This window comes from Dunckerocampus dactyliophorus, chromosome 3, assembly GCF_027744805.1.
Source record: "Dunckerocampus dactyliophorus isolate RoL2022-P2 chromosome 3, RoL_Ddac_1.1, whole genome shotgun sequence".
NCBI classification, from domain to species: Eukaryota; Metazoa; Chordata; class Actinopteri; order Syngnathiformes; family Syngnathidae; genus Dunckerocampus; species Dunckerocampus dactyliophorus.
The window spans coordinates 8,482,101-8,507,917 of NC_072821.1; the positions used below are offsets into that span (position 1 = coordinate 8,482,101).

Below are 25,817 nucleotides of genomic sequence, written 5' to 3' on the forward strand. Positions count from 1 at the left end.
TTGTTTTACCAAAACATTCACAAAATGCTGGTATCCACAACTCACATTTTATGTTTCAGAATACTTTTCTTTCTAGTGTTCTCACATTATTAACTGACCACCTGAATGAAAAGCAGGCTTGCGGGCGCCTCATGTGGTCGTGGGGGGCTACCTGGTGCCCGAGGGGGCCACGTTGGTGACCCCTGCCCTATTTGATGTGACATCAATTCAAATTACACTGCAACATGCAACATGCAATAATACTGATAATTGACAAAATATTAATTAGTGTAAGGGTCATATAAAACAAATGCATTTCTGTTATCTACTGTATGTGTTTTTCAATAATCTTAATAAACATAATCTTTCAATCACAGTTGTTGAAGCTTTGCTGGCATTGGAGTGTTTGAAACTCCACCCCTTGCTCCGCCTCAAGGCTCAAATGACAATATAATTTACAGCAAAAGAAAATAAATCCTAACTTCATTGAAACTGAAGAAAGAGATGCTGTTTTTAGCCCATGTTGAGAGCTCATGTACTCTGACAAACACACAACATTTGATCATGATTCAAATTAAACTATAGTCTGTGCTCCTCTTAAAAATATAAATATATAGTAACCCAGGGTTAGAGCAATCCAATCCAATCAAATTTTTGAAAAGATGGTCTACGACACATAAAAAATGACAGTCGGGCAAAAATGTTGTTAAAGATAACATCTTGTTTTGAAAAAAAAAAAAACCTGCTGAGTGAGGAGGCTGCTCTAATGGATGTGTGGACATTCAGTTGGCTTGTCAGTAGCATCTGTGTGTTTGTGTGTGTGTACATGGGCATGTGTGTGGCATCGGTGTGTGCGATAATCTGCTGGGGCAACTCTTCTTATCCTAAAAGCCATGACCAATTTCATGCTCTCACTGGAAAGGTCGTGCCCCTGGTGTGTGTATAAGTGTGTGTGCATGTGTTTAAGTGTACACAGTCTTCTCGTGTGTATCTAAAGTTAACCCGGTTAACCCCTACCTAGGTGCAAATCTGCTGCAGAAGCATCTGTTTGCAACAGAGACCCTGGGCAGGCCTTCTTAACGTCACAGCCCATCAATATCCATCACCCACAGATGCGAACACATCCAGAAAAATATCAGTGGCCAGGCTAAACACAGTACTTAAAAAGTTAGATATGGTAATTATGCCTTTCTTATTTTACTAAAGATTCATTCTGAATGTCAAAATTGAAACTTTTCTTTTGTTTGATATATTTAAAAATATTATTTTCAAATGGGATGGCAAATCTATGTCACTATGTTCTGTACTCCTGTTTCTATGCCAGTGTTGCATGAAGTATAACGGTGTTGTCTGGAGGAGTTGCGCTATAAAAGGAGGTCAGTGTGGATGTATGTCCCTCTTTGGCTCCAAATGACACTTTTTCTAAACCCTAAAAATATAAAAAGAAAATCAACGGCTAGCATATGTTACCGATAGTGGTTTAAAAGAACAGATTGAACAAATACATGTCTATATTTGTCACAATTCAAAGTAATAAAAAAAAACTTAACAAGATGACGCGCGTTAATGGCTTTCACTCACTGATGTCTCATACACACATGTACATGTCGTAGGGCGTGTACACAACAGCAGTCTCAGAGACGCGCCCGACAATGTGCAGTCATTGTGTGGTTATGATAGGATATCAATGATAGCTAACGTTAGTGGCTAAACTTTGCTAAAATGCTGTTATTAGCTGACAACATACATAACTGCGTGCGTGTTATGTGGGGCGTGGCTTGGAGAGTCAGAGCAGGGAGAGGGCAGATTTATAATTTTTGCAGAATATTAGAAAGTTAGCGCCCCCCATGCAGTACCTTACGAAGATAGGCAACACCTTTAAGTGGCTTAATTTTGTTTTTCGTTAGACTGCAAATTACAGTAGTTGAGACTGAATGATGCTGATCGCAGCCAAGTAGTGACTCCATTTTGGCTCAATTGCTGCAAAACACGATTATCAATTCCATCCAATTGACAGAGTTCTTAATGATCAATTAATAAAACATTGTGAAAAAATGAGAGAGTATACTACTCTGTAGTGTATACTGTGATGTGAAACAATATATGATATAGTTTTCAGACATGGCTGAATTCATCAGCTGCAGTGGGACAGAGTGACAAAGTGAGAGATCAAGTGTGACACAGAGTGCACATAAGAAAGCATCAAAAGACAGAGTGAGAAGGGTGTGTGTGTGTGCACGAGTTGTAAGTATGTATCTTCCCAGGCCCCCGTTGATCATCTTGACACATGTCTGAGCATTTCTGTCACTTTAATGTCACTGTGGAAATTCTGCAGATTAGTACAACATCCGTCATGGTGCGCCGGCGATTCAAGTCAACAGAACACATGCAATATTAAACGCTAATATTCCCCACAGCCTTTTATTACTGAGGTAGAAGAAAGGTCTTGAATATTCACTGTGAGGGATGACGCGCAGGGGCTTTGGAAGAAACATGCACACACACACACACACACACACACACACACACACACACGCACGCACGCACAATCCTGTGCACGTACCAGTGTCTCACCAAAACCTCCTGTGAGAAAGATATTTACATATAACAAATACAACCATGTTTGCAAGATGGAAAAAGGAAAGACTGCATAACCACAGATGACAGATATTTGTGACTCGGTGGATTTCTGGAATTTTGTTGATCAAGTGAAATTTTATCAATATAACTGTCTACAAATCAATGTTGTAAAGTCAAAAACCAACAGAGGGCGCAACTAAGGCTGAATCCCAATTCCACTCCTTAGCCCTTCCTCTTAAAACCGAGGGCCAAGGGGAAGAAGCCACTAAGAATTGGGACGCCACTTCATTCTCATTAAGTCATCACCCTTCACCGCTTTCTGGCTGTGACATAGGCAGATGAGCCAATTAAATCTTACCCCTTAACCCTTGATTTAAGGAGAATTGAGACACCACTTGATTCTTGGGAACGTGCAAAACCTAGGGGTAAGGTCTAAGATAAGCGGTAAGGGGTGGAATTGGGATTCAGCCTAACTCTTGGCCAGATACGATGTTGCAAAATGACTGCATTAGATAAAGAAAGTAGGAGTGAATAGGGAAAGAGCGCAAGTTGGTGTAGGACAATTGTCAACTTAAAAATACAAGTTTGTTAGAATTCTGCAATAACGTGTACTCTTCAGTACGTACTGGTTGAATGGAGAGTCTTCCCAGGCTGTTAACTGTTGTTTGATACAGTAGCAGTGGAGTGACAAAGGTTCTTTAACATTATGACATGCTCTTATGCATTATATTTTGTTAAAAATGTACTTATGCATTTAACTGCACAAAATATTAGCTCAGAGTCTCCACTTTGCATGCCAATCTGTTCCAGTTTCTGTTCTGCCATTTCACTTGTTTTGTTTGTTTAAGCAAGCCTGTAAATTTTAATTGCTAAGACAATTGCTGGAAAAAAAAACTCGTTAATGTATTAATATTTACAGTGTGATCTCGGCTGTCGAGATCAAATTCAGGAGTGTTTCTCACCTATTTAATGAAGTTGCTGGCACTTGCAACTTTCTTTGGCCAATGGCAGATTATTTAGCAAAAAATGCACAGACAGTGAGCTTTGTTTGGGCACTCAATTTCACAGAATGACACAGTACAGGGCAAACAGACAAGTGTTTTACGTGCAATGATGTATGAACGCCGAGATCCAATTATGGCAACAACTAACACCGAATCATACTAAAACTGGCGTATGTGAAAACCAAAGTATTGAAAGTAATAGTAGTAGTGAACACATTTTTGATAACCACCATTCAGGGGAATTTCTTCACGTCCTTACGCGAGACAGCAGAATCACAGATTAAAAGTGAGTTTACACACAAGAACCAGCAATGAATGAAATGCTTGAAAAGCCAGGCAGTAAGGAGTGAGGGCTGCCACAGAAAAGAGCACAGTGAAATGGAGCAAAAGACAAACAGAGAGAAAGACATCTGATTAGAGATGCATACTGAGGGAATGTCATTGTTCTAGTCGATTTAAGACATTATTTAAACTGAGACCCAGGAGAGAGAGTATGAGACGGAGAGCAGTCGACAAAAGAAAGAGGATAGAGACAAGAAGGGGAAATGCAGAGTGGTAAAAGAGAGATAACAAGGGTGGAAAAGAGAAACAGAAGTACAGATCTTTCATGCGTATTAGTCAGGATGACAAACTGTAATTGACAATGTTCTAATAAGTGTGTGCTTTACATGACAAATGCAATTTTTGTTCCAGTGCGAGAATCAAGCAACTGGGTTTAAGAATAAAGTAGCAACATACAGTAAGTCATGCTGGTTGACAGCTGTATGTCAGCACCCGTAAAGTCAGCTGACTAAAATACATCGTGTGTGAATATTAAATCAGCGGGTAATAATTCAGGTTGCCATTGCAGTGAGGTGGAGCAGCCGCACTGAACTTTTCAATACTGAACAGCTAATTTATTGGGGAGTGGGTGTGAAATCCACTACTAACATGTAATCAAGTGTGTGAAGATGAAGATGAAGATACAAAATTTAGAGAGAAAAACAGATTTGTTCATATATAATCCTCACTGGACTATAAACTGCACGTCTACGTCATAAAATGGCATATTGTGGCGCGTACGAGTTCGGGAGATAGGTCTTTATTTGACAGGAGCCATTCATGAGCTATGAAAAAACTCACAACGAGCTTGTCAACCCATTGGAAATCGCAGGTCATTACTTAATATAATAGTCAGACACACGGTGTCATCTTACAAAGAACGCTAAACTCATCACCAGAGGAGCCTCCAGCCTCCAGCCTCCTCTGGCTCCCTCTGCTGGACAGAGGCAGCTGAATGAATCAGCTTTGAAATGCTTCGAAGGAAACGCTTTGCTGGGATGAAATGCATTATGGGAGGAAATGAAAATAGCTGGGTTTTTTTAAACTCGTATTGGTACTTGTATATTTCTTAGCTCCCTGTTGAGTGTTAAATCAGTGTGATGAGTTGTGCGTTCCTTGTAAGATGACACTGTGAGTCAGACTGTTATATAGAGTAATGACTTCCTGCGATTTCCAATGGGTTGACAAGCTCGTCATGAGTTCACTGATAGCCATCGTCTCCTCACTGATTTGCGAGCTGCACAGTAGTTAAACGATTAGTAGTAGCCCTGAAGTAAATGAGATGTCACGAGATTAGAACATAGCCATAAATTAGCAGCACCGTTGTATAAGCCGCAGGGTTCAAAATTTAAGAAAAAAGTAGTGGCATATACTCTGGAAATTATGGTAAATGTGTTGACAGGCCCATAGAACTGAGTGGCACTGATAGCATTACATGTTTATTTGAGAATTACTGTACTTCTACGTGTGCTTTGCAACATTAAAGAGATTCTCTCTATGTTTTAAGTAGGAAAATGCTTATGAAGACCATGAGGATATTCTTCCCTAGGGTTTTCCTCTATACTTGGTGTATGTGCAGGCCTGTCTACTTATGTGCAGTGTATGTGGATGTTTATGTATATAAGACACTATCTGAAAACAGTCATTATGTTATAATCACATTGCATTAATTTGAGAGAAATTATGCTAATGAAAATTAATGAGACCAGTCCACTCATCATTTGTTGGTGCTGCATGCACGTTGGTTACTTACATTGTTTCCCTCAGTGTGGCTTTCAGGCAGACACAGACAGCGGTAGGGAGTGAGGCTGGTGTCACAGTGGTCTGCATGGCCATGACACTCACACCTGGTGATGTCGAAGAAAAAAAGTATGAAGGAGATACGCTACATCTTTGCAAAAACTTAACCAACATAAAAGTTCTTAAAATACAACAATAATAAAATAAGACACTTCAAAGTTTCTGTTTTGACTCGTGGCCTCCCTTCCTCATGGGTTGATAGAAGGGCCATTATGAAGCTCCCATTCAACATTTATAAATGCCATGATGAAAATGATCATAGCACCATAACATGCAGCAGACGGTCCTCACTCTCTTGTATATACACACGCACGCATGCACACCCACACCCACACCCACACCCACACCCACACACACACACACACACAAGTCAGACAGCCATTTAATTATTCATTCAGACATTCAGATGATTTTCTTTCTTTTATTCTTTCCTTTGTGTATCCTTTCACCTCCTGCCCCCTTTTGTGACATTTTTTCTCGCTCTCCAGTGGCAAGATTAATGAAATCTGATGCACATATGCACTGAGGGCTTTTCAATTCATAATTAACAAGTGTTTTCTAAAAGTTGCATTGTTTTGATCATTCTAGTTGTTGTTAACAGAATTTATCAAACTAACCCATAAAGATCACATCCAACTTTTACATCTCTCACTGACGCTCATGGATGTGGATGTGAGTATAAAATGTCAAAACTTTCTACTGCTGTGTTCTGTGCTAACCCATTGTAACCAATTGTACTGACTGCAAGCAGTTGTTGTCTGTGTTGTTAACTAGACACATGAACAGACTCAACAGTGCACATTTTAATGAAAGGACAGGTGAAAATGGAATGAAATATAATGCAGGGGCATGTGAAGAATGCAAATATGAGATTTTGACAGCTCTAAATCTTGTTTTGGTTTGGTAAAAAGTACAAAGTTACTGATTAAAACAGATCAGAGGGAATGGATGGAGGGTAACAAGTAATTGCTTCATGTATAATCCCATAAATATCAGTCACAAAAACAGAGTCTAATAAAGAAAGGTGGTTGAAGCTACTCTCAGAAAAGCTAATATTAAAGCCTGAGCTGAGCATCAGATCTTTGTTTCTAATCCCAAAATATATTAGTGAACCAGGTAGTACCAGGTTATTGGTACGGTTTCTTATTTATTTGAAAAATGCACTTACTATTCTCAACATTTACATTAAAGACCAGCAAAAAGCTTCAAGACTACAGCATGTTCATGTTGTTAGCATTAGCAACCACACCTGCCACTGATGGTGATTTCTTTGATGGCATAGTGTCTGTGTCGCTGGTCCACCTTGGCTGCTCTCGTGTGGTATTGTCCTCTAAGATGTATCCGGACCTGAGTGGCATGTACCATCTTCTGAAGAGCAGGGGTGTTGTAGAAATCATTGTAGCCTGGCCTCAAGTTTGGCTCTGGGCTCAGCAGGCTAACTGTGATGTTACCTCCAGAGTAGGGCACCTCGCTAGGATATAAGCAAACAAAAAGACTGGCATAACCATTCTGTGGATAGTAATTTAATTTACAAGACATCACCACTCTAAACTATACGACCTCTACTTTAGAGGAACCGTTCATCTGTATTGTGTCATAAAATAATACATTTTATCTTGATGCAAATAGAATGGCCCTGGAGCAGAGCACTACCTGATGATCAGAAAACAAACAATCCAGTGAACTCACAGGGCACAAAGTCTCCTGCAGGATTAAATCAATCTTGCAAGATAAGAAACATAAATCTTCCAGGATCAAACAAAGGCTTGCTCTTATTGATATGATTATCAAAGGTCAGAAAGTGTTTTATTTTGTTGCCAATGTGACGTTCAACTGCTCTTACAGTATGCCAAATTAACTGATGCATGTAAGTCTACCAGGCACGGTTGTATGTGATATCATCTGACAGTCAAGCGAAAAATGAGCAATGACTACATAATCTCTGATCTCACGCAGGTAGGTAACACAACCCGTTCTATCTTGTGCCAACATGGGCCTTGATACCTGCAGCCCTGCCAAAATTTACTCTGAGACTGTGTGTGTGAGTGTGTGCTAGATGGTGTTCCAAGTCCAGTTCCGTGGTACCAAAGGAGGGCCTGTCACCAGTAATGTGCCAAGGTGACTGTGGGTGGTTACCTTTTTAAATCTGGTCAGTTAGAGAGCCAGGATATAGTGTGCTTCTGAATGTTCACTGTGCTGATTTTGATTATCATGTTTTAGTATTTGTAATCTAGCAGCAGGAGAAGCAATCAATTATTTGTTGCTCTTTTTATTGCTCTTTTCTTGCTCTTTCCCCCTTTTTTCACATTTAAAACACTGTGGTAAATGCAATACTACAGCACACATGCTTTGCTGAAACAAATTGATGTTTTAAAAATACATATCTGTATATATCTATATATAAAGTATATACAGTATATGGTCGAATACACGTGTTGTGTACTACCTGGGCAGCTGGAGACAGTTGACTGAGTCTGGTGCTAGCAAAGGCCCATTATTCTGCATCTCAAACACGCCGCAGGCTTTAGCCACGTACTGCCAGTCTAACCAGGATTCCTCTGTGTGCATACTGTTCTGTTGATGTGGGAGTCTTTGTCTTTGGATCAGAAGTGACTCTGGCAAGAGGCTACCAAACTGAATTATGACATAAAACACCTGAAGCACAAAAGGGGAAAAAACAACTATAAGAAGACTGTTGCAGATCATATACATTAATAATACATAGGAGTTTGACCAAAACCATGCCCTTCGGTGTAATACAAACATGTTGCCTAGGAGCATCCTCAACATTTTATTTTTATAATTAATAAAATATATATGATTTTAAAAATTGAGTATGAGGCTGCAAAGGGACTCAGCTTTGCTTTCAAAATGTCGTATTCAGAGATAATACTGTATATATACTGTAATGTAATATCATATAATATATGGCACATCATTATCTGAAAAAAAGAGCAAGTTTGAGGTGTTATACATCTGTCGGTGCGTTACCTGGTATTGTCCATTTTCCAAATCTACAGTAATAGTGAGCCCCTCGTCCAGTTCCTGTGTGGTAAAGATCTTAGAGCGCCACGTGGTACCCATGTCCTGATCATTGATGTAAGCGAGTGGATATGCATTGAGGTTTAGCCGTAAGACTCTGTCATTGGTGGTGTCCTCAACAGCATTGGGGATACAGTATCTGTTCAGATTGACAGTAAATGGCATTTGATGGCATTTTAGCAAGTATCATTTATGTGAGAGGAAATGTCCTATTTAAAACACACACTGGAAACTCAACAGATGAATATAAAATCGTTTATGATACAAAATGTTCAGCAATAAAAGCTCACGATTATAACTGGCCAAAGTTGCACTGTACCGTTCTACTAAAGGGTGCACCCTGGGGTGAGTGGGAGGGCAGCGGCATTCAGACTGGGAATGGAGCTGTGGCAGGGCACCTGAATAAATCTCAACTATTTCCCTGGAAAAATAAAAAATGTACAGTAAATGCAACCACAGTGAAATGTGACAATAGTGACATTGAAGTGAGAGAAAAGCTAAGCAGTGCATTGATAACATGATCAAATTACACTCATTTTCTACCTAAACTGTAGTTGAATCGATCATGCCAATGCAGTGTTCAGCACAATGCAAGTTGTTTCAATGATGACCACAATTGTCTTATTTTCTTAGATTAAATCTTTTGACAGAAAGGGATAAATTATCACTCCTCAATCGTAAGCAAAGAAAGGTTTACTATGTGCATGACATCCCTTTCAAAAGAAACACTAATTGCCTTGTATTGAATTTCTAAAGAAAATCCTCTGGAAGCACTATGGATTTAAAGATACAAGGATTAGACTTTCATTTCTTTCCTTCCACTGTTTATCACTCCAAACTACTCCTCTTCTGTCACCATCCTATCCATATAGTAGGCCATTTTCATTGTCAAGCATCCTACTCTGAGTCATTCACAAAACCACCCACGTCTTTCCACCTCACCTGTTGGTCAAAGTGGAAGGATAAAATCTAAAGTCCTGCATCCAACCCATGAACTGATTGGACCCTAGAGAGAAAGAACAAGTCTTAATGGGTTTGTACTGAAGGTACAGAGTGAGAGGATTTAACAGTATTTAGTAGATTATCTTATTGGTTTCTTGATAACGACTAAGTGAAGATGCCCATACCTGCTCAGATTAGTTAGGTTCATGATCCAAAGCTGACAAAGTCTCTATTTGGTGACACTAAAGAGCATGCAATGTAATCTTGTATGGGCCTTCACTTGTCATGCTGGAAAGAAATGGACCTTCCCCAAACTGTTCCCACACAAGGCATTTAAAAAAAAAAAAAAAAATCAAGATTTAAAGGGAACTGAGGGATTTACCTACGCCCTAGTATCTTTCACACAAACATCCTGTGGGGCATTTCCAGAATCTGGATGACAATTATATACTTTATAGATATACAGTCAAACCTGTCTTAGCGGCCACCTTTATAGAAGGGCCACCTGCCTATAGCAGCCACTGAAAAATCAGATTTTTCAGTGGCTGCTATAGCTGCTATAGCCACTGAAAAATCAGATTTTTCAGTGGCTGCTATAGGCAGGTGGCCCTTCTATAAAGATGGCCGCTAAGACAGGTTTGACTGTATATGATAAAGGTGTCACGAGATCTCGTGTCATGAGATCGTGTCATCAGGTTTCTTGTTCAGAAAAAAACAGTCTTGCAATAATAAATAAATTTCTTGCGATGATAAATAAATTATTCACACAATAATGCAGGCCTTGATATATTTCGATGTGCATGCATGTCAGTTTTCCTCTTTTCTCTCACACTGTGCTTGTTTTCAGTCCCTGGGCGCAAATGCTTCACAAAACAGCTTGAACAAAGTGAGGCCTCTTGTTAGTCATACAGTCCCTCTGTGAGGGGAGGCGGGGAGGTTAGCATATACACAGCAAGAGCGTCACCTCATGAGGAGCAATGCAAGGTAATGTAGTATAAATTAGAAGAGAAGATACTTGCAAAGCTAAATGCCACAGGCTTGGTGTGGGGATATTTCGGCTTCACACCAAATGAGCAAGGGGAGCCTATCAACACGGACGAGCCAGTGTGCCGAATTTGTTCGAAAGTGGTGACACCAAAAAGGCAACGCAACAAACTTTACCACCAAAAACATAGCCACTGACCAAGTTTTCCTATGAATGCGAACTTTGCTACATCGAAAAAAAGATGCCACTCTTTAATACAGTCGAAAAGCAAGAGTTTTCCCAATATCAGCCACTTCTTCAGTTTATCGGTGGTACATGCCATGCAGGGGCTTTTCTTTCCATGACTGCTCATCTGGCTTCTCCTCCTAATTGGGCTTCTGTTGTCGGAGTCATTCACTTAACAGGTCATTCTTGGGGGCCATTTTCTTGATGTATTCTTGAAGGCCGGTTGTTTCCTCCTGGACAGTGCCTGTGAAACTCACTAGTCCTCAGCCCCCAGAATTGAGTCTCGGGTGGTAAACGTCACACCAGTCCCAGCATTTGTATGATACGATTTCACACCGGTGGCGTTCTGCCTTTGTTATGGCTTTGGAGGCATCAGCCGAGAAATTACTGGTTGAACTTTATCCCCCATTCCATGTTGAGAACAGTGAAACAATTAGAAACAGCAATTAGAGAACCTTACATTTTAAGGCCAGTGTGTAAAGGGATCCTGATTGCTAACTGTTGAATAACAGCGTTACTTTATGCAGAGTTTCATCTTTGGGCTTTACAAATGAAAAAAATGTGATAGTAGAATATAAGAAGTTTCATAAAGCCAAGAGTAACACTTCAAATAAACAGCTGTAAACCAAAATTATTCTTTTACTGTAAAAAAAACAGGCAAGAATTTGGCACATACAAAACCCTGTGATGAATCATGCCGACTGATGCTACGGAAAAAGGATGTGTAAGGGAATTACTGGACTGTGCACAAAAGACACCATCAAACCCATACGTGAACACATCTCCACACACAAGCCACCAAATTTCACAATGCTGGATAGAACATGAAAGACTTAAATACACAAGGCAATGATGTTGGTCCAAAGAGAGTGTTTTAGTGTCCAACAAAGTTCTGTCTAGTTTGACAACAACTCTTAGAAAAGGGATAATGTCTCTAAGCGTTGACAGAACCCCTGCCATGTCTAGATTTGTCGAGGAGTGTGTGTGTTTAGGAGCTTTACTGTGTGTATATTCCAACAAACTCCCAATCTGAGCGTATGCATGTGCATGCGCCTGTGTGTGCACATTTGCATTTGAGGATGGCTTTGCCGCGTTTGGCTCCAGTACATTTTGCGAATGTGAGCATGTGTGTGCGTGTTGGGGGTGTTTGTGTGTGTATAAAAACTGAATGAGAGTGCAAGAGTGTTATGCGATCTAAGTCTGTTCGAACAGTGTGTGGTTGTGCAGCCTTAGGCTTTGGCGGAGGATTTCTTTAGCGTGTGGAAATGGGATTATGGCTTCCTCTGTAAAGTACTCTCCCTATTGTTACTGGGATGATGCAAGGTATAAGCCTTAATTCCTCTTGTGTGTAGGTCTCTGTCTTCCAAACTCTATTTCACTCATCCGCCGCATCGCTAAGTTGCTTTTTTGTTTTTTACGTTGTTGGAACTGCTGACAACTGATAGCAGAAACTATGCATGAATTTTTTGTGTGATTTGTATACATTTTGCTTTGATTATCCCACTATTACATTCAAGTAAGAACACCTTTCAGTTTCATACCTGGTTTATTTTTACACACTTGGTTACCTGTATCAACAAGTGGTGTTTAATACACATTTAAAATTTAAACAAATAAATACAAGTAGTTTTAAAAGTAACAAACATTCAAACTTGGAAGGAGAGGCCATAACCACAACTTTTGATACAAGTTATTTATATCACCTTGCTTAGGTTCCTTAGTTCTTTTTTACTCATCAGATGGAGCATTCTCCCACCAACAACAAAACATGGTTGTTAATCAATACCTCTGATCAGCATTTGCACAATCAATTCACTGATCAGAATTCCAGACACAGCCCCCAAGGGTTTGACGATCACCCAGCAACACACACACACACACACACACACCTCCAAGCCAATCACTTGTATTGATCACAAGCTCTGATGTGATCTTCAGCTTATCAGATGCTACCTGCAGTGAACCAGGGATCAATGCCTGATAAACGAGAAGAAAAACACTCGTTTATCACTCTGGAGATGAACGGATATCATTTTTCTCTCAATTTCTCTCCTATTGACTCTGAGATGGCTCTCAGGCACCACCAATCAATCACAAATGTGTCGCTGAAAGAGGAGGGGGCAAAAAGGTGGAGTAATCATTGACACCATATTAAGAAACACTGACAAGATAAACTAAGATATGTGGTTTTTTTCCAGCTGCAGAGGACAAAAATGCAATGGTCCATTCTAAAGATGTTAATGTGGCTGCTTTTTCGCCTCTTGTGCTGGTTCTGCACACTTTAATGATTGATAACTCATTTCCAGACTAACAGTATATAGAAGGAAAGAAAAGAGTTAATGCTTGGATCAGTTAAGTAATTGATTAATTGATGTCGATGCTGATACAGTTGAGTTGTACAGTTGTCACTGTCTGTAAAGCAACCGTCCTTACCTTTGGAGCTGAGTCCCACCCTCACGGCACTGTCCTCACTGCTGTCATGCAGTCTGGTGGTCAGTGATTGTGTCTCAAAAGGTGTCCCGTCCTCCTCTAGCCCATTTAGGAACAGACTGACGTGTCTGTCATGGACCTACAGTAAAAGTCAGACAGGGTGAAACATGTCCAGCAAGAATGTCTTCATGCTTTATGTCACAGGTTTTATAGCGACGGCATCTTCCACAAGCAAGGTGGTGAGAACACAAGTAAAAGTAATAGAGCTCCACTACAAATTCCAAATGACATTCATCAACATGTTTTCTGTAAATCAAAACTGAGCATTATTATCATATTATTGAATTAATTATTGTACATTTGTCCAGGTGTTTCTTTATAATGACTGGATATCATCTGCGAGCTTATCTGCGTGGATTCTATACATGCGTCTATCACTAAAGGTGTGCACTCATTTTTGCATATCTTTGTCTGACCCTGCGTGTGCGTGTGTGCATGCGGTGTGTGTAAATTATACATTTCCCTAGTAGCAGGAAAGCCTCGGGCTACACTGCCTCAGCACAAATTAGCTTGCTGTTTGACCAAAAATCTCTGTGCTCCTTGCCTCTGTGCTCTCTCGATTGGCAGTATGAATATGGAAAACGGCAGAGCCGGCAACATTGTCAAAGCAGCGGCAGATCCCTTTTACATCAAACCCAAGGAAAAAGAAAGACACCTCCGTAAGAGCCGCCCCAAAACTTTAATGTGCCGCTTTTTCCCTGTTACGCAATCTCCAAATCCTGTTTTTGGGAACCACACTGTGGGGATAGTGATAATCCTAATTCTTCTGACCCCTCCTACTGCGCCTCCTCCTTCTTGCTTCCTCTGCTTGTGTCTTTTTGCTTTGTCCATTGCAGCAATTTGATTCCTTCACCCATGTTATTGTTTTTTTAATTTTCTAACCCACTTTATTAATAGTCCTTCCCAATTTATCCACGATGTGTTACCTCTCTCTGTCCACAACCTCTCTCACTTGTGCCTCCTTGTGTTTATCTTGCCCTGTCGCTCTCATCTGTTGTCAGCTCTTTAGGGAAGTTGAAAAGGTGTGAGGAGGGAAATAAGCCCAAGTAAAAAAAAGCGCCTTTAGGGGATGAAGGCAGTCCCAGACAAGTGTCTGCCTCTCAGATGATGGTTAAGACGCCCAGACAGGCACTTTCATGATGGCTGATTGAAGACTGGCAAGCACATGAGAGCTCAGGAGAGAATGGGAGTAAGAAAAAAAAGTTGTGGGGCGGGGGGGTGAGAAGAAGAGATGGGAGGGAGGAAAGTCAGAGAGGGAACCAGAAGAAGGGCCCACTTTAAGAATCTTTAAGCTTGAGCAGTGTGGCTCTTGGGGAGATGTGAGGCAGTTGTCAGAACTGATGTAAATGAATACTGAAGCGCTTCATCCTCCTTAGCCGCCACGCGCCCTTCTGAAACACAGCCAAGTCCTCTTTGTTAGCTCTCATAAACACTTCTTTTTCCTTTTCTCCGTCGCACTTCTTTCCTTTACCTCTCCATCCCAGTAAATTCCCAACTCTTTGAAAATGAAGGAAGTTTGTGCATTTTGTAGTGGGGATAACTCATTTGGACTGTTGCCATTGAGTCTAGTGACAAGAAAGCACTACTACCTAGTCTCTCTTAATTCCAAGACTGTAGAAGTGCTGTTACCTCCTCCCACAGTTTACACAAATGCAACTCTACAATAATTCCTGTATGTATTTATAGCCCTAAACACATATTTCTCTTCTTGAAGCAGTTGACGCAAAATGCAGTGCACTACCGGCTGCAACCAGCAGATGCGCTGTTGATTCAGTCTCAACAAGTGGCCTCAAAAAGATGACGTCAAGTAAGGCCTACATTACTCCTCCAGGACACATTAATCTGCTCGATACAACAGACATGGAAACAGGAGTTCAGAACATTTAGAGAGGGCTCTACCATCTCTTTATTTCCACTTTACACACTCACTGAAAGAGAATAGGGTGAGTTTACTCAGGCTAGTCAAGGAAGCACGGCAGTATGTCTGCATGACTTCAGCCAGTGCAAAGCACTGCAGACAACTTCAGCTGTTTACATTTGCTAGACGACTGTAGTAGTAAGCTGTAGGTACAGATTCAATATATTTTTGTTCCATGATTGAGTATTTCGTTCAGTTTTGTTCCTAAAGGTTGTTTGCTCTCAGGCAGGTTAAAGCATCCTTTCTTTGTGTAAAAATCACCCCACTGGCAAGCACCTAAGCCCCTCTAAAAGTGAGGGAAAGCAAACCGTGAGTGGAAAGCTTTTAGTGATCTGAAGAGTAGCATTTTGACTCAAGCTCTTCTCCATTTTCACACTCCTGCCAAGCCATGGCTCAGTACACAGTATAGACCACACTGTTTCCTCTAAGCTCACTTGATAGCGCTGAACTACAAAAATAAGAGGCGGAGGGGAATACTCACGTACAAAGCAGGCCAGGTTTGCTGTGCAGAGGACACCACTCACAAGGCAAACACATTTATATAGACAGAAAAAAAACAGTGACCTGTGTGCAATTGTATTGTGTGTGACATTTCATACACTTCACTAGTGAAATCATGCCTGGTTTGCATGAACGAGCACAACATTAAGCACAATTTAAGAAAATTCAATACAAAATGCTTGGAAAAACTGTGCCTGCAACCAGTAGAGAGACACAAATCTGTCACTGTGAGCCACAGAAACACTTCTTGATTACTTGCATCCCATCTGTGTTCTTTCTCCTCCTCTAAAACATCGACTCTCCCCTCCCCAACATCCTACCTCAAACTCTATATTCACTTTCTCTTCAGCCCCCTGAGGCTGTACTACCCAGTGACTGAATGACTGACAAGCCACTCACAGATAAGACAAATACTACCATAGCCAGGGAAGCTGTCAATAAGAGGAGGCAGAAAAGGAGCAAGTGAGTGCGATAAAGGAGGAGAATCAGGGATGTTGGAATGAAAGGTCTACTAAAAGAAAGGATTTGAGTGTTGACAAAAGGAAGAAACACACAGAGAGAGAGTTTGGAGAGTGTTCAGGGATAGATGTGTTATGGCAAGACAACTGTTGATATCAAAGGCTACACAGTTATAGTGTATGTGCATTGCAAAATGACCCATACCCTGGCCAAAATAGGAGTTAAAGAATGAATTGCATTTTTATTTATTGAATGGGTATCTCCTGGCTGGAAGAAAGTGAGGCTGTGTTGAAGATATCAATGCACAATATTTGCCATTTTCATTGTTTTTTGTAAACGACAGGGTGTTTCAGTGATGTTAGGGAACTGGTTTTGGTCCTTGATTGGTCCTTGTCACTGCTCTCAAAAACATTATAAGACAGAGGCCCTGAAGGTCAAAGTGTAATTTCATAATAACCCACAATGGTCTCACCTTAATGACATTAAAACTCAACCACTCATTATAAACTTAACATAATTTGGGGAAGATATCAGTTATCCACACGAGACCTTAAAAGGGTGCAATTAAAAGTAAAATGTGATTAGAACCATCCCTGCCTCTCCACTTTGGAATCTCCAGGCACATTGTCACCTTTCTTGCTCCTCTTCTCTCACCCGCTCTCTTCCTTTGATTACACTTCCGTCTCTTGTTTTTCACTCTCCAAGCTTCTCTCCCCCCACTATGAACTGTTAGCAGCTCTGATGTACAGCCAATATTCATTGTATTGTATCAGGATGGTTGCAGCGTGCAAGGCGAGAGATAGGAAGCGGAGGTGAGGAGCAAAACGAATAAAAAGAGAAAAAGAAAGAGAGGTGGAGACACATTTGTTCTACTCATCTCAGTGCTAAAAGATACAATTACCTCTCACAGCATATTATCCATGTTTTATACCAGCCCACGGCCCCGTGCCTTTACCTCGCTGCGCTCGGCCAGTGTAAGGCCCATATTTTAACACTAGCTATGACAGTTTATTTAAGAAAAGAAAATTGTCCCCAGGGAGATGGAGAGAGGGAAGAGAGAGAGCGAGAGAGAGCGACTGGGTGGTAGTGTAAAGAAAATGAGAGGGGGAAGGACAAAGAAGGTGGAGGCGAAGAGACAATGAAGGGGTGGTCTATGGCGGGGTGGGGGGCTTTGAAGAGATAGATGAGGCAAGGAAAAAGAAAAGGAGAGAAGCAGAGAAGGAAAAAAGAGAGGGGGGCATATATAAGGTGCTATGCCAACCTTTTAATAAAGACCATTAGTCTAGAAGACTTTTGCTTTTAAGCAATGAGGGTGGGGGGGGGCTATCTTAAAAAAACAAAAGGATGGACACAGTGAGGGTTTGTGTCATGGATTGCAGTCTGGTCCACCCTGACCATTGCGGAGACCTTGCAAACCAAACCATCATCATCATCATCATCTATGAATGGTCATTACCAACCACAATGCATTCAAAAAGCAACACAACCAATTAATAATCTTAGGGGGCATACTCTCGAGAGGGCAAGTGGTATAGAAAATGGATGGATGGATATTTAATCTTAAGGATAAAATTCAAGATGAGGATGCATGAGATGGGTAGCACATGCAAACCCCACACAGAGATGTTCCGTTCCAACAGAGATTTCACACAGGATTTTCACACTGAGAGGCTGACGTGCCTAATAGCTTTTGTAAAATAAAAATTAAAAAAAATACAAATTTAAAGAATGTACACATACCGCAAAATCCTGTAGCAAAATGAAAACAATTAATTTTTAAAATATCATACTGCCCCAAATATAAAATTTTGTCTGAAACAGCTGTGTCGTCTTATATACTGTAGGTTGTCTACAGTTATACTGTAAATGCAAACCAACAGGTGGCGCCAAACGACTTATCCTCAAGAGAGGAAGTGCTTTTCTTCCTGTCACTCACACACATCAGTGACCTGGGGAAGTGACATGAAAAGCTGCAGCAGCGAGAAAAAAAAACACTGGATAAAAATGTGTCTCAAAGTTTGGGCAAGTTATCAAACAACATTTATTGTAATACAGCTGTGGCTCCACTGATCTTGAAAAAAACATTTCTTTTAAAAAAGATAGATTTTTTTTTTCATATATGAAATATTTTTACAAAAACAGATCTTCAAAAAGAGGGGTCGTGTGATATTCATACGTGTCATACGTGTCGCTACCTTAGCAGAATACTGTAACAAAATGAACCAAATAGCTTTTGAAAAATAAATTAAAAATTCTATGTACACATGCCTCTACCTTAGCAAAATTCTGGTCCAATGTTCAAATGAGCCAAAGATTAGAGGCTTTGAAGTGTACTATCACTACACTGCTCTTCCGACATCCCCCCTTCCTCTCTCAGACCCCTCCCGGCTACCTTTTTCTCAGCTACTCTGTACATTGTTATCATAATCAGATGAGACAACTACCTTGGGAGCAGCAGCCTCCCTGCAGCACCTTGCTCCTGGCCCCGTGTGCGCACATGCGATTGTGTGTGTGTGTAAGTGCGCGTGAATTGCTCCCGGCACTTGGAAACCCCGATTCCTTTCGACTGTCTTTTTGGTGTTTTGATCGTTTCAAACAGACAGATGACTGGTGCATGCCCGTGTAGGGGAATGTTTCTAAATCACCCATCTCCTTCATAGGGAAATATATGTATCATAGCTGACACACCGCGACAAATGATCACTGAACTGCAAGTTGCTGTGTGTATGTGGCTGTGTGCGTGCATGTGTGTGCACGTGCGTGCGTGTGTGTGCGTGTGCTAGCCATGAGAATGGCAGAATGCGAATGGTGTTTGAATGTCAAGGATGATTATGTTACTCCTCGGAATGGTCAAAGCAGATCACATCACCACACCATTAAACAAAAGGCAGACTGATTCACAGGAATACACACGCACCATTTTCAAACACCTCCAAGACATAACATCCTCGCAGCAAATTGGCTACAAAGGTTACACCATCACAAAGCCTTATATACTTTCACAACACATTCACAGACACTAAAGATGAACACAAACTTGATGCCCTCTGGGTTTATTTATGAAAACATACTCATACATGTGATTGAGCACTACATTTATCTGGCAACAATCTAATGTGCAAGACATCGGACTAAATATCCATCCGTCCATCCATTTTCTATGCCGCTCGTCCTCATTAGGGTCGAGGGGGTATGCTGGAGCCTATCCCAGCTGACTTCGGGCGAGAGGCAGGGTACACCCTGGACTGGTCGCCAGCCAATCGCAGGGCACATGTAGACAAAAAAAAAAAACATTCACACTCACATTCATACCTATGGGCAATTTAGAGTCGCCAATTGACCTAACACGCATATTTTGGGAATGTGGGAGGAAGCCGGCGTACCCGGAGAAAACCCACACACACACAAAGAGAACATGCAAACTCCACACAGAGATGTCCAACAGAGATTATAACCTTCTGATCTCCTGACTGTGTGGCCAACATGCTAACCACTACTAAATATTATTATTATAATATAGCTAAACAAAATGAACTATGAGTTGAACTATATATAACAAGATAACAACATGAGCAAGGCTAAAAAAAGCCCCAAAACAAACAGTAGCAAATATGCAAGTCTTGCCATGGTACCCATGTTTTCTCCCACAGCAGAGATGATGAAAGAGAAAGATTGTCCAACAGAGCAATCTGTAAAACGATACTCGAACAGAGTCATTTACAGCCTCATAAAGCTCTTCTCCTTCACTGGCTGCCATTTGAGAATGGCCAGAGTTATAGAAAGACTTTTTGTTCTTCACATTTTCCTTTTACAAACTCCTGATGGCTTTGATATTTCTAGCTGTTGTATCCACTTAGTATACATGTCAGTAGAGCAGGACTGAACGATGAGAAACCCATTGTTTAACAAATTAATTTCAGGGGCAAACATCAAAGCTTTATTCAATCTCGGAGAGGCGTGTATAATTCAATGTTCTGAACTCCTGTTTCCACGGCAGTGTCATATTGAGCAGAATAGTTCAGCACGGAATAGTTGTGTCATAGAGGTTTGCACAGATATACTGTAGGTCTTAGTTCTTCTGACATCATGTTTTGTTTTTCTTTCGACAGTAATCTAGTTGAGACTGAATCAATAATACCTCTACTTCCTTCCGACAACAGTCGTGCCTTGTTTTCCAGCAGATTGCAAACAATTCAGAATGAATAGTTTCACATTTCACATAGCCAGTGGCTTAGAAAACTGTCAGTTCTGACTTGATTATAGCTTACTTTTAATTAAAAAAAGGTGTATATCAAAACCACACACTGATTTAAAAAAATGCCATAATAGAAGGACACACAAAAGAAATCATATTATAATTGTGTGTGTGTGTGTGCGTGTGTGTGTGTGTGTGTGTGTGCGTGCGTGTGTTGGTGTGTGCGCACGCGCTTGTGTGTGGATTACCTGTAAAACAAGGTGTGTCCACCTGCCCAAAACAAGTCGCCCCTCTGTTCTGAAGGTGGCCGTCTGAGGAGTTAAACTTCTGGACTGGATGTAGTGCAAACTGACAATCTGTTCAGACATTGTCACTGAAAAAACTAATCGCTCTCTTGAGCTCTTCTCCAGCAGCATCCTGAGAAAAAACAAAAAGACAAACACCACCCAACAATGTGAACAAAATTACATCTAGTCAGCATTTGGCTGAAAGGCTAATCTAGAAGGAGGTTTTCCAGCAAAAGAGTTGAGTCCAAAAGATGATGGAGTCCACCACCACACTAGATGCAGTCTCTCATTCTGACATTTATACATGCAATATTAATATTTTACACGGCTGCTAGGTTTCTGGAGCTATACAGGTTGCAGACTTGCACAGACGAACACCCACCACGTGTCATATTAACCACCATCAGTGACATTTTATGGGAAATTATGGCTTTTATGAACCCAGAGACGCCCTCCATATAAATCAGTGATGGATGAATGAGAGAAGAACATCTGTGGGAAACGTACGCCATGTATGTCTTTGTAAGAAAGGAAGTAAAGAAAACAGTCAAGTCAAAAATACTTTGTCAAAGGGGATTTCTTTGCTGTTTAAATTATACATAGGCGTACTATGTTATTAAACCTGGCATTGGTGCAGGACATGGTGTTATTGAGGTGGAGATGGGCTGTCAGCAACTTACAGTATTATACAATTAGTCGTGCATTTTTCTGTGGTATGAGATGATATGGATAAATACTAGACAGACTGTTCCCAGTGCACAAAGCAGGGCTCATTTCATGAAGGTGTAAGAGCCAGGTGTCCCTGTGCCATACAGTAGTGGTAGGAATGAGGTCCTACGACTGTAAAAACAATGACTAGTAAGAACAGGTGTCTGGTTCTGTCCACTGTTTGGACGAGGGGGAGGGTGTGAAATCATAGCAATCGAGAGACAAAAAAGGGGTGAGAGGAGATGGATGAGGGTGAGGATAGAGACCTCTTTTCATCTAGATTCTTTGATGGCAGCCATGGTTGACTATAAAAGAATGATGGCGGCTGACGACAGCATCAGAGAGAGAGAGCATGAGAGGGAAAGTGAGAGAGCAAGGTGCAGGTGCCATGTATGATAGACTATCGTGACAACAACACTTGTCTGTCATTCAAAGGCAACTTCACATGCAGTCACAGCATGAAACATGAACGAGAGATAGTGTCTTAATTAGGGCTGCCGCAATTGGTCGACTTTGTCAATGTAATCAACCATGAAAATCAGTAAACTGTCGACTCGTCGTTTTACTGTTGACCACCTATTTGACCGACTTTTTTTGTTCTCATGTCTGAAATGGCTCACTGTAATGGACACCAGTCTGTGTGCTGTTCCGCACCTGGCTGGTTAATTTGCACTCACTACAATGTCTTACATTAAGTTTGGGGGTCAGAATAATAATCACTGAGCAAGATTTTTGATCTCCTTATCCACTTAGAAACCTAAGAGGGCATGCAGGTGCAGTCAACTATGACAAACCACCATGAGCTAAAAGAAGCAGCTTTAAAAGGAATACTGCACTGTTTTTGCAATTTTGCCTATTACCCAAAATACTTAGGGAAGACATGAACACACGTCTTTCTTTTTACTGGGCATTCTAAAGATATCAAAACAGATAAAAAGCGGCAGCTCATTACTGCACATAATGGGACACACCTATGCCGCCTACAAAGACCAGCACCTCCAAAAACCTCTCACAAGGTTTTATGGTTTTATATCCATGCTGTGACCATGTAGTAACAGGTACATTCTTGATAACATGTAATACACACAGTATTTTGCCGTATTATGGCCCTGTTAAGCATTACCCAAACTTCCTTCCTGGGTGCATTGAACACTACACCTAGCATTAACTCTTTCAAACTCACAAAGAAAAACACAGCAGGAGTAGCAGCAGCTCCGATATGTAGTGTTACCTTTTGGTAATGACCTGAGGCATTGTGAGTACAGAGCTGACGTGCTGCGCACGACTGTGTGGTGAAACTAGTCGCTGGTCCGCTAGTAGCTAGCAGTGTCATGAGGGCAGTAAAGTAGTTCTTCAGCATAACAATGTTAATAATAATAATAATAATAACAATGTCGCTGTAGCTTGATTAATATGCACATCACATTATAAGTAAAGGGAGCGTTGTTGGCGCTTTCTGGAGTTTTTTTCAGAAGGCTTTATTGGCGGAATAGGTGATTCCCATTATATGCATTCTTAGCTGCGTCTTTATTAGCCGTTTTTATAGCTTTAGAACACACAGAAAAGAGAAAGACAAATGAGTTCATGTCTCACATAAGGATTGTGGATGATGGGTAAAATTCCAAAAAAAGTGCAGTTTACCTTTAAGTGTCACTGTACAACAAGAGAGAAGAGCCACCTGACCTCTTCTGTGTGTGTGTGTGTGTGTGTGTGTGTGTGTGTGTGTGTGTGTGTGTGTGTCACTCGTGTGTGATTGAAAACTGATCTCTGTGTGTGTAACTTTGCACCGACCAGCTTGAAACATATAAGCCCACTCTCATCCCTGTCTGTCACACACAACATGTTAAAGTAGAACATGACAAGACGTGAATTGTGGGCTTTACACAATGTGAGCAAAACACAGTTGGTCCCTATTTCGATTTACGAATACATATGTAAAACATAAACAGTCATACAAACACACAGTAGATAAGATCAGACTCACATCTCTCCAGGAGAGCTTGGTTTAATCCATAATGCCAGGGTGAGGGATCCAGAAGCTCCCAGTTTCTGTGAGTGGGGCGAGACTAGGCATCCCTGTTGGCCTGGTGGAAACATAACACTGCCGGATCCATCGGAGAGCCCATTTGACTTAGAGGTGCTTTTATTCCCAAATGCTGAAGTCTGATGGAGGGCTGGAGGGGTGTCAGTTGTGTCTTCAGTTACACACGAACCCCTGGTGGGAAAAAAGGGTAAATTGGCGAATATTGTGTCAGGAATAGACTTCGTATACACTCCTACCTCTCAGCATATTATTAGCACTGTAAAGGCTGACTTTTTGATATAGCTGATCTATTAGGAGGTCCTAGGTTGTGTAGGTGTACCTAATGTAGTTTGGTAAATTCGAAATAGATCTAAGTGATGGTTTTACACAAAGTTCCATAGACATGCATTGTCTAAATTAAGGGTTTTCAAAGTGTAAAGCGGCACCAGAAAAATTCTCCAGCAGGTTGGAAAAAATAAGGAAACATATTTGTCAATCCTTCTAAGTTATTGTCAGTTGTGTCAAAGGCAAAATAACTATTTATTGCAGTGAGAGACTAAACAAAGACTGGAGTTAGCAGAAAACTCTGCAAAAATCAGTTTTTCAGGGAGTGAGTGTGGCTCCAATTGTATTATATTCCCTGAGGGGAGGCTCACTGTGCCACACTTTGAAAACCCATATTCTAAATCATCTGATTACCTGTACATAGGTAGTAATAGTGGGGCATAAGGTGGTGTGGAGGATCTATAAGGACACTCCTGGTCACAGGAGGCCTGATGGCACATGAGCAGCTCGGTCTTCAAGGAAGCCGGCTGACAGTAGACACTCCGATCTGGAACCCCACAGGTGGAACGAGCTGGAGAGGTGGACACGGGTTTGAAGGCAGCAATGTTCTCCATTGGCGGAAAATGTCCCTGTAATAATGACAAGAGCTTGAGCAAGTGTGACCATTCCATTTAATCTGGACCTCATGTACTTCTTATTCTTATCAGCAGTAACCCGTATCCAGATACGGTAATGACAATTGCGTTCAATGCCACGCAATTTAACGGCTTGTGCCTTAACTAATGTATGCGGAAGTCATCTGGTGGATGGCCTGTCTTAAAAATCACACAAACTAATTGCCTACACACACTGAATGGAATGTGTTGTGTTGCGAATGTTCTGAATGAAATGTGAATGCTAGAACTGCTACTGTAGTCGTATCATATTTCTACTCGGATTGTGCTGACGTATGCACTTGAACAGTGGAACGTATGTGTTTTCCTGTGATAATTATGACAATTTCTTACTGACTATATTTCATATTGATAAATATATTACTTAGTTATTATTTTGTTAATCTGATTAACATACTGTTATATATGTATTATATAAAATGACTATTCTGTTCAACTTGCATGTCACAAAATTCCGTAAAAATAAAACTGCATGATTTTTGGACAAAATGTATAGGTTTTCCTTTTTAAGTAAAGGGTCAGGCACCATTTAAGCACTGGCACCGTTTCAAAAGTACTGATTTGGCACCCATAAAAGATCATATCTAAACAATACACAACCCAATTAGTGTGATATTTTTTAACATTCAACATTTTCTCTAATCTGTTGTAAACTTTTTGTTTTCTTAATGTGGCCCTAATCCGCCTTTTTAGTGTGTCACACAACTCAAGAGGCAAGATGATGCACGAGATTGAATCCACGAGAGCGAGACAAAACAAGATTTTAACTAGGGATGAGCCGTTATAAACGAGTATCCGTTACGGATAATGCATTTTTGCCGAATACGAGCATGAATCGAGTCCATCTCGTCATTAACTGTAATTGTGATGAAAGAAAACCCTTATGTATTCACTCTTCACGCTCTGTGATTGGTCAGTCACTCACAGCGACCGCCCCTCCCGAGACAGACTTTGCAGGCTGGAGCCACAGAGGAGTTGATCGGTGCCTCATTCACATACACGGTGCAACTGGCAAGTTGAAAACGGCTCGTGTGGCATTGCCCTCTGCCTCCACTTTATTAGGTTTTCCTCAACTCGCCTCCTTTTCGGTTTGTATCTGAAGTTACTTGGTAAACTTGTTTTGTAAAGTGTGCGGTGCATTTGACACTGTGCAGACTTATGTTGCGTCAGTCACTTATGCAACGCAATTGGGGTAGCGTGACCGCTTATTTCCTTGAAATGTATTTTTGTCTTATTCCACGAAATCACCATAAAACAGGCGTGCTACCTACAATATAAGGTTGTTTTTATTATATTTATTGTTTTTACTTGTTTTTATTTTAAAATGGCCAACTATAGTACCCAGGCTAATTACCGAAATGGACTGAATGTATACATTTTTATTTCACAGAAGGGGAGA

The 25,817-nt window shown here is 40.9% G+C and overlaps 1 protein-coding gene across 3 annotated transcripts in view; it reads right to left on the minus strand.

Moving 5' to 3' along the window:
* Positions 1 to 25,817, minus strand: part of ush2a (Usher syndrome 2A (autosomal recessive, mild)) — a 186,853-nt gene that overhangs the window by 157,824 nt on the left and 3,212 nt on the right. For 2 of the 3 annotated variants that reach the window (XM_054771236.1, XM_054771238.1), the window contains exons 3-12: positions 24,159 to 24,373; positions 23,421 to 23,651; positions 20,690 to 20,858; positions 13,312 to 13,447; positions 9,669 to 9,732; positions 9,046 to 9,147; positions 8,676 to 8,865; positions 8,131 to 8,339; positions 6,934 to 7,155; positions 5,638 to 5,731 (exon numbers count right to left, since the gene is read on the minus strand). In XM_054771236.1, coding sequence (XP_054627211.1) covers positions 5,638 to 5,731; positions 6,934 to 7,155; positions 8,131 to 8,339; positions 8,676 to 8,865; positions 9,046 to 9,147; positions 9,669 to 9,732; positions 13,312 to 13,447; positions 20,690 to 20,858; positions 23,421 to 23,651; positions 24,159 to 24,373 — 1,632 coding nt within the window. Of the gene's footprint in view, positions 1 to 5,637; positions 5,732 to 6,933; positions 7,156 to 8,130; positions 8,340 to 8,675; positions 8,866 to 9,045; positions 9,148 to 9,668; positions 9,733 to 13,311; positions 13,448 to 20,689; positions 20,859 to 23,420; positions 23,652 to 24,158; positions 24,374 to 25,817 lie in introns of those variants that run through there. The other variant, XM_054771237.1, reaches the window with a different exon arrangement.